The sequence below is a fragment of the Chrysochloris asiatica genome, unplaced genomic scaffold (genome assembly GCF_000296735.1).
Source record: "Chrysochloris asiatica unplaced genomic scaffold, ChrAsi1.0 scaffold00033, whole genome shotgun sequence".
Lineage (NCBI taxonomy): Eukaryota > Metazoa > Chordata > Mammalia > Afrosoricida > Chrysochloridae > Chrysochloris > Chrysochloris asiatica.
Genome location: NW_006408551.1, coordinates 7,624,750 through 7,634,968, shown reverse-complemented (window position 1 = coordinate 7,634,968; position 10,219 = coordinate 7,624,750). Strand labels below are relative to the sequence as shown.

General features: G+C 36.7%; 1 protein-coding gene across 1 annotated transcript in view; it reads right to left on the bottom strand.

Moving 5' to 3' along the window:
- Positions 1-10,219, bottom strand: part of SLC16A7 (solute carrier family 16 (monocarboxylate transporter), member 7) — a 106,628-nt gene that overhangs the window by 5,405 nt on the left and 91,004 nt on the right. Inside the window, exons 2-3 of the mRNA XM_006859508.1 lie at positions 8,363-8,506; positions 4,359-5,177 (exon numbers count right to left, since the gene is read on the bottom strand). Of these exons, the coding sequence (XP_006859570.1) occupies positions 4,359-5,177; positions 8,363-8,506 (963 nt within the window). The remainder of the gene's footprint in view (positions 1-4,358; positions 5,178-8,362; positions 8,507-10,219) is intronic.

Here is a 10,219-nt window from a genome sequence, read left to right as displayed (position 1 = left end):
TCTTGTTCATATGGCCTCTCATCTTATCAGCTGGACGCTTCACTCTGCACTCTAGTCCTCTGTGGCTATGTCACTGACTCTGGGCCCAGGAGTCCCCAGGTGTTGCCATACTGCTGGCCAACCAGGTCTCCACCTGGGTTCACAGGAGTTTATTCAACGTGGTAGGGCTTAGCTCACAGCTTCACTATTGTTTTTCCCTCACTTCTGCTTATCGGTGACCAATGTGGTCACCAGTCAGAACGCATGCCTGCTTTTGTACTCCCATTGAGTCTTAGTCTCGGAAGGGGGTTTGTCCTGAGGGGACCCGACCACTTGCCTTGATGTCTCCTGGGTAGACAACTTGCTTGTTCTTGTAGTAGTCAGTTGAACTGCCATTTTTGTTTTGTGTTTTTCTTGGTGGTCTTTCTTTTAAGAAGTATCTTCTGTCTTTCTTGTCTTCTTAATGAATTTTTACTGTATGATATTCTTGATGTCATCCAATAACTCTTCTGGTCTTTGATCTTTAGTGTTTAATGCATCAAATCTATTTTCAGATGATCTCTAAATTCAGGTGGGATATATTCAAGATCATATTTTGGCTCTCGTGGACTTGTTTCCATTTTCTTCAGCTTCAGTTTGAATTTGCATATGAGCAATTAATTTATGGTCTGTTCCACAATCTGCCCCTGGCTCTCATGGACTTGTTTCCATTTTCTTCAGCTTCAGTTTGAATTTGCATTTGAGCAATTAATTTATGGTCTGTTCCACAATCTGCCCCTGGCTTTGTTTTGACTGATGATATGGAGCTTTCCCACAATCTCTTTCCACAGATGTAGTCAATTTGATTTCTATTGATATCTAGTGAGGTCCATGTGTATAATTGTCTCTTCTGCTCTCTAAAGAAGGTATTTGAAATGAACAAATCATTGGTTATGCAGAATCTATCATGCAATCTCCAGCATCATTTCTATCACCAAGGCCATATTTTCCAACTACTGATCCAGCTTCTTTGTTCCCAACCTTTGCATTCTAATCACCAGTAATGATCAATGCATCTTGATTGCATGTTTGATCAATTTCAGGTTGAAAAAGTTGGTAGAATTCTATTATTTCATATTCACTGGCTTTAGTGGTTGGTGCATAAAATTTGAATAAATTGTATTAACTAGGCTTCCCTGTAGGCACATGGATATTATCCTATCACAAACAGCATTGTACCTCATGACTGATCTTGATATGTTCGTTTTGTCAATGAATGCAACACCATTCCTCTTTAGTTTTCCATTACCAATATAGTAAACCATGTGGTTGTCAGATTCAAAATGGCCAGTACCATTCCATTTCAGCTCAGTAATGCCTAAGATATCGATGTTTATGCATTCCATTTCATTTTTTACAATTTCCAATTTTTCTAGATTCCTACTTAGTACATTCCATGTTCTGATTACTAATGGATGTTTATAGCTGTTTGTCTTCATTTTGAGTTGTGCCCCATCAGTAAATGAGGGTCCCCAGAGTTTTACTCCCACAGGCTTTACCCCATTCGTGTCATCATTGTCAACTCTACTCTGAGGAGGCAGCTCTTTTTCAGTTGCATTTTGAGTGCCTTCCAACCCGAGGGTCTCATTTTCCGGCACTATATATGACTGTGTTTCTTGACTCTTCATAAGGTTTTCAGAGACTAAATTTTCAGAAGTAATTTGTCTCTCATTCTTCCTAGTCTGTCTTCGTCTGGAATTTCATCTGAAACCTGTCCACTATGGGTGACCCTGTTGGTATTTAAAATTCCCGTGGCATAGCTTTCAGAATCACAGCAACTCACAAGCCACCACAGTAAGACAAACTGACAGATGAGTGGTGGCATGCCATGGGCATGACTGTTCAAATCAGATTCCCTTTGAGCCCAATCTCTAACTCTAAGTCTGTTTAAATGATTTAATTAAAAAAATTTTTTTTTTCTTCTACTATGGATTGAGAAATAGAATTTTCTGTTTCTATTTAAAAACTTTAATTGTTTATAAAATAAACCCCAAAACTCCTTTGGAGTCCTGGTGTGACAATGTAGGGTAAGTGCAGATTTGCCAGGTCAGTTTGAATCACAAGGTTGGCAATTCATATTCACCAGTCGCTCATCATCATGAGTTGGAATGGACTTGATGACGACAACAACAACAATAATCTTCCTTTGGTCAAAATAATTCCATGGAAAAAAGACAGGAAAATTGTCTTCATCTTAAATAACAAAGTCTGCTGACTTTGTGAAGTATGAGTATTCCAGAACACTTAATTGTGCTATGAGGAATCTGTACTTGGAACAAGAGGCAGTTGTTTGAACAGAACATGGGAACACTGAATGGTTTAAAATTAAGAAAGGTGTGCGACAAGGTTGTATTCTTTCATCACACTTATCCAATCTATGTGCTGAGCAAGTAATATGAGAAGCTGGGTTATATGAAGAAAAATGTGGCCACAGGATTGGAGGAAGACTCATTAACAACATGTGATATGGATTACATCTCAATGTCAAGAAAACAAAAATCCTCACCACTGGACCAATAAACAACATTCTTAATCAACGGAGAAAAAAATTAAAGTTGTCAAGGACTTCATTCTTCTTGGATCAACTATCAACACTCACAGAAGCAGCAGTCAAGAAACCAAACAACGTATTGCATTGGGCAAGTATGCTGCACAAGACCTTTTTAAAGTGTTGAAAAGCAAAGATGTCAGCTTGAGGACTAAGGTGCGCCTGACACAAACCATGGTATTTTCAATAACCTCATATGCATGCCAAAGCTGGACAGTGCATAAGGAAGACGGTAGAAGAATTTATGTTTTTGAGTTATGGTGTTGGAGGAGAATATTGAAAGTGCCATGGGCTGCCAAAAGAACGAATAGATCCATTTTGGAAGAAGTGCAGTCAGCATGCTCCTTGGAGGCCAAGATGGCCAAACTTCATCTCTCATACTTTGGACATATTGTCAGGAGGGACCAGTCGCTGAAGAAGGACATCATGTTTGGCAAAGTGGAGGTCAGAGAAAAAGAGGAAGACCCCCAATGAGATGGATTGGCCAAGTGGCAGCATCGATGGAATCAAGCATGGCAACAGTGAGGTTGGCCCAGGATCGGGCAGTGTTTCGTTCTGCTGTGTATAAAGTCAGTATGAGTCAGTACTGACCTGATGGCACCTAACAACAACAACTGACTGACTGGTAGATGTACGCCATGCTTGTTTTCACTTTGATAACTGTTTTTGTTGACTACAGCTATGATGTCGTATACAAAGGGCAGCCTAGACAGACAGAAAAGGCAACATGACTAAGGTCTTAGATCCAACTTTGATGCATACCTTATCAAGTGAGAAAGCCAAAGACAAAAGTTCAACATTGGCATTAAGATTAGCAAACATGAATGTTCCCACTTTCAAGAAGGCTGTCTGAAGTCAAGTGGAAAACAGCTTAAAAACTGATGACATACAGTATATGAAAGCATTTACATTTAGTCTGGCAGTTATTCTGATTACTCTGGGCATAGCAGTTACAAACGGGGCTGGCAACCTCACGGTCATCAGTTTGAAACTACCAGATGTTCCATGAGAAAAAGTCAAGGCTTTCTGTTCCTATAAGGATTTACAGTCTCAGAAATCTTATACAGAGTCGCTGTGAGTTAGAACTGACTTCAACCAAGGGGCACGACAAGAATCTTCTGATATATTTTAAAAGCACAAAACAACTGATGTGCATAAAATCCTGGAAAATATGATATTAAGTGTCAGTCTAGCTTAAATTCTTAGGTTCAAAGTTCAACCTTTGAAATAAATACAAGTTTAAAGTTAACTAATCATGAAATTTCAAAACATTTTATAAAATTTAAAGTTAACAACTGTGCAGTTATTCAAGTTATTAGAATTTATTATTATTATTATGTTGTTGCTAAGTGCCATTGAATAGGTTCTGACCCATAGTGACCTTGTATAGGATTTCTGAGGAGCTGCTGGTGAGCTTGAACCACCAACCTTACAGTTCAAAAGGCTTTGCAGCCTGGTGCATTAACCCAGAGCATCACACCAGGACTCATGTATAGGGTTTCTGAGACTGTAAATATTGATTAATATTTGTTTTTGTTGTTGTGAAGTGCCGTAAAGTTCGTTCCAACCCATAGCGACCCTGTATAGGGTTTTCAAGGAGCAGCTGGTGAGCTTGAACCACTGACCTTGCAGTTCAAACGGTTTTGCAGTCTGGCACATTAACCCACAGCACCACACCAGGACTCATTACCATAAACATTACTATTTACTGCAAAGAATATTGCCAGCTAAAAAGTATTATACGTATGCAATTTTGCTTTTTTTTTTTTAAATCAATGATAGATACTCTTACCAGCAAGAGGAGGGCCAAGGAGAACTGGGCAACACTCCACAATTGTGACAAGTCCTACAGCACTGGAAAACCTTGGAGCACCAACAAGGTCCATGAGAGTTTCAAAGAGGACAGCACTAACACTTCCAAATCCCAAGCCAAAGAATATAGCATATATCACCAGGCTTGTGTAGTCTTCTGCCAGTGGGCACAGGAGATGACAAATTCCATTGAACATGATTGCAAAACAGAAAAAGTACTGGATTCGGGGTCGAATAAACTTGGAGTTTGCAATTAATCCTACAGACGGTCTAGCAAACATGTCAACAAAAGCCATAACAGACAGCAAAAAAGCTGCAGAATACTCATCAATTCCTTTGTCCTTAGCATATGGAGCCAAGAAAATAATAGGGGCAAAAAATCCTAGAAACATGATAACATTTCCAGATAGGTATATAAGAAAGCCCCTATGTTTAAAAAGAGAGAAATCCAAAAACTTATTAATTGTTTCCCAAGTTGATTTCTTCTTATGGCTTCTCTTCAGACTGGATGAATCCCTTCTTATGCCAATCTTATTTTTAGATGTGCTTTTCGTTTGTTTGGGTTCAAGAGGTCGCATGAGAGACCCAGCTACACAGGCATTCAAAAATATACCTCCCAAAATCAAGAAACTTCCTTTCCAGCCATAACTATTAAAAAGAAACTGATTGAAAGGAGCCAGTGTACTTAAGAAAACAGGACTTCCGGCCATGGCCAATCCATTTGCCATGGGTCGTTTCTTCAAGAAGTATTTGCCAATTATCGTTAAGGCTGGTTGCAGATTGAAGGCTAAACCCAAACCTAGAAAGAAAGAAAACAAAAGTAAAATAGTACAAAACAAAAAACACGAACACGTTATGGCACTCACAAAAGATACTCATGTATTAAGGATGAACTAAAAATAGAACTGCAAGTAATAATTTGTGTTAATTACAAATATAAATAGAATTATTTTTTAAAAAGCCAAAAGTTCCAGGAAACCAGACATTGACATGGCAGTTTAAAGTTAACTTCATTTTAAAGCACAGAAATAAAACCAAGTACTTCTATTGATGCTTAAACAATCAGAGAATAGCTTGACACAGTTGTGGAAGTTGTTAGGTACAGCTGAGTAGGTTCTGACTCATAGAGACCCCTATATATGTTTTCTGAGGCTTTAAATCTTTGCAGGAGCAGAAAGTCTCATTTTTCTCCCATGGAGTGGCAAACAGAATTGAACCACAGACCTTGAAAATCACAGTCCAGTGATTATTGTTATGGGAGCAGAAAGCCTCATCTCTCTCCCAAGGAGCAATTGGTAGATTTGAACTACTGACCTTGAGGTTAGCAGCCCAGTTTGTAATCTACTATGCTACCAGGGCACCTCAGGTTGACACTAGGGTAACATCATTAGTTCTTAATTAAAATCATTCAATTTTACAGCTAAATTAATTTTACTTTCTCTCTCTCTCTCTATATATATATATAAACACACCAGGAGCTTTGGTAGCATAGTGGTTACAAGTAAGGCTGCTAACCTCAAGGTCAGCAGTTTGAAACTACCAGTCCTTCCACTGGAGAAAGATGAGGCATTCTGTTCCCATAAAGATTTACAGCCTCAGAAAATCTATGCAGGGTCTCTGTGTGTTGGAACAACTTAACAGGACACCATCACCACATTACATATATACACACACACACACATCTATATAAGAAATAGAGTTCTTCCTTATAGGCAAGAATTCACTTAAAAGTTTAAATATTTTATTTTACTTTCAGAGTAGAAGGAATGTAATTAGACTAAAAAGGTCATTATTTATAACAATCTTACATTTCATCAGAGATCATTCTTTAAGCACTATGAAAATAATAAAAAATAAACATAAATTTGTACCATTAATTTCATGCTTAGCATCCCTCACATTACACATTTCATGTATATAGGCACATATGTGTTAACTACAAAGTAGAGAATTTTTCTGCTTGAAACCTACACTGTTGGGATTAAAATTGATTGTTAATATGAGCCAACATTTCCCACTCTCTAGAGAATTCTATAACAATCCTGGTGGTGCAGTTGTTAAACTGCTCAGCTGCTAAATGAAGGGCTGATGCTTTGAACCTAACAGCTACTCTGTGGGAGAAAGATGTAGTCGTGTGCTCTAAAAATTACAGCCTTGTAAACCCTATGGGGCAGTTCTACTCTGCCTTACACAGTGGCTATGAGTAAAACTGGCTTGATGACAATGGGAGGGAACTCTTCAGTAGTGATGAATATTACCTTTGAGAAATAAATTACCTCTTGAAGCTCACAACTTCCTACTTGCTAGTAATAATGAATGTTTCGTTAATAAGTACATAAAATTTATATAAATCAATGTTCTTTCTGTCTTAGCCTAGGCATTAATCTACATCATTTTGGGGGCTGCAGAGTAAAAATTATTCGGTATTTACATATTTACATTGTCAAGTTGTTCATTATTCTGGTTCTGGGATATGAGGGGTTTGGATACAGATACTTATTCCTAGTTGTTAATAGAAACATTTTCTAAGCAGAAGGGTCCCTAAAAACTGACAAAGGAGCAAGAACATAATTGGAGAATAATAGACAACATACTTTCTGATTCTACTCAGCCATAGCTAAGAGATATTTAAAATAAGTGTAATTAGGACAAATATTGAAATATTAATATCAATGAAATGACTTTTATGTACAATACCTAAAGTAAGATTTAGGTATTATGCTTCAGAGTTCAAGTTTACAGATTTTGCACCATTCCTCTGCGATCTCTCTCTCCTGCTGTTTTTGGACCTGGTACTTTTATTTTTCAATGTTAGCCCAAGTTCTCATTAGGGGAGAGCTGCCATCTATTTCTTACTCTGGTATGAAAAAATAAATATAGGTTTTAACATGGAAAGATCTGAATCTGCCCCAAACCATTGTACACTATTGGGCAAAACATTTATGACTACTTCTTGAGCCCCAATTCCATCAATGGCAACAAACAAGACTGTTTTCTCAAAATCACGTAAGTTCCATAAACACAGGATTATTAATCACAAAGTTGAAGGTTCAAACTCACCAGTCACACCTCAAAAACCTTAAGACAGGGTCACTATGAGTCAGACTGACTGGACAGCACTCAACAATAATGTACAAATGATACATTATTATTATCTGTAGTGTGGTGCTGTACATTAATGCACCAGATTGCAAAGCTGTGTGAACTGCAAGGCCGATGGTTCAAGCTCACCAGCTTGGAAACCCTATACAGGGTCGCTGTGGTTCGGAATCGACTCGATGACCTTAATAACAATATTTATTGGTGTCCTGGTGGGTATGACGCTGTAGGATAAAGACTGAACTGCTAACAACAATATCAGTGGTTCAAACCCATCAGCTTCTCCTCAGAAATCCTATACAGGGTTCCTATGAGTCAGAACTGACTCAACAGCACTTAACAAAAAACTAAATCAATATTAATTTATGAGTAACAGTAATCTGGGTTCTCAGTCAAGTACAATATATTATTATAATTTTAATATGTATTAGTAATTTCAACAATTCTCTAAGGAAAGGACTGTCATTTTCCCAATTTTGAAGACAGAGTTTGAGACATATGTGAGTTGATTCACCCATAATCAAATAGTTTATATGTGCTAAGCCCCACTACCATTGAGTTGACTCCCATGCCTAGTGATCCTATAGGACATAGTTAAAGTGCTCCTTAGGGTTTCTGAGAATGCAGATCTTTAGGGGAGCAGACGATCTTATCTTTCTCCTGAAGAAAGGCTGGGGGCTTTAAACTGCCAACTTTAAAGTTAGCAGCCCAACACTTAACTCACTGCGCTTGCTACAAGGGCTCTTTTATATGTGCTAAACTAGATCTTGTATATGCTGAGTTAGATCGTCCTGGTTTCAGAAACCAAAGACTATTGGCTGATTCTGACTTGGAAAACAAGAGAAGTATTATGAAGAAAATATCTGAAGATAAAATGTGACTTACCTCCAATGAATCCCACAGTGAGGTAAAGCTCTACAACACTGGTACTAAAAGAGGCTGAGACCATTCCCAAGCAGCACAATAAACCTCCTACTATCACCACTGGACGGCTGCCATATTTATTCACCAAAATGCTACTTATAGGACCTGAAGTAGAGAGGAGATTAAGGAAAAGTCAGTTGTCAGATTATTTGCTTACAAATACTCCTCACATACCAGTCTCTTTATTTGACATTTCACATTTACAGCAACAGTAACAAAAAATACTACATTAATGATCTATGTCTGATGGCAAAGAATGCCAAGGTGAGAGGTAAATACTGGCTGTGATGATTAAGTTCATGTGTCAGTTGTGATGGGACATGATTCTCCATGGTTTGGCAGTTGTATAATGATAAATTTGTCAACAATGAAATTATGTAACTTGGAAATTATGAAATTATGTAAACATCCTTCATTTTGTGATCTGTTGTGGCCAGCTTCCACTTTCATATAATGCTGACTATTGCATATAAAGACCATATAAATATTTTGAATCTAGCCATGACAATAAATGAAGAGTGGGTGTATTTATTTTAAAAACAGTTAATTGTGAAAGTTTAGAAAGCAGATTTTAATGTTCAAAGAAAAGTATTTTTCACATGAAACTTTCAATACTTCATAAATAATCACTTTGATTCATTATCCTTAATCACATAGATGAAAGCACATGAAATGAAATTATATACCTAATTTATGATTTCATCTTATGTGCATTGATCTATGTGGCTTTTATGGCAATTATTCAAATTTTGATGCAAATTTTTCAATAGAAGATATTTTAAAATACTGACAAAATTTGAATAAGTACAAGAAAATTTATGTAAAATTATGTAAAAAAAATTTATAAATGACTTGTGGATTTTATTTTCTATAAAAGTGCATGTGTGTGTACCATTAACTGGAGTTCAATTTTTTATTATATCTTAACATAATTTTTTATACCATATTTCATTGATTTTATGCCAATGCAAGAGTTAGGTATTAAATATTTAGGAATACTTTACAAAACATATAACAAATATTTTCTATGTATGTATGCATGTATGAGCTATTCAGGAGTAATATATGATTAAAAGAATCTATATTTAAGTATTTCAAAAAGCTCTTTTAGTAAGTATAATATAAAAGTTCTTTATATTAAGATATAATTGTGTTAATTTATCAGGTAGCATTTTTTATTTTATAGTGAATCATAAATTGAAGATATCTTAGATTCAATGAAAACTCATATCATTGTGTGGCTCTGTCAATATATAAATAAATGGTTTACTTTGAAATTTTTATCTTAACTTATACTTCACCTGAAACTAGAGTTAACTGCTTTGAGGAAAATAATAAGAGTATTAGATGAGAATTTGCTGTAAAAAATGTGGCCTACAAAAGTAAAATATTTTTTAGCTAACTATGTAACTTGTCACCATATGTCTGTTAGTTTATCATACTGTGCTGGCTTGCATGTCACTGGTATTTGAAATGCCAGCAGGAACAACCATGTTGGGCAGCTTTCAGTGGAGCTTCCAGAGTAAGACAAACTAGGAAAGAGAGGTGAACCACTTCTTAATGACTAGCCACTGAAAACCTTATGAATAGCAGCCAGACATTATCTCCTGTAGTGTTGGAAGATTAGGCCCTCAAGTTGGAAGACACTGAAAATGCAATTGGGAAGGAGTTGCCTCCTCAAATTAGAGCTGGCCTTAGTGACATAGATGGAGCAAAGCTTTGGGAACTTCATTTGCTAATGGAGCACAACTCAAACTGAGAAGAAACAGTTGCAAACACCCATTAATAATTGGAATGTGAAACGTATGAAGCATGAAT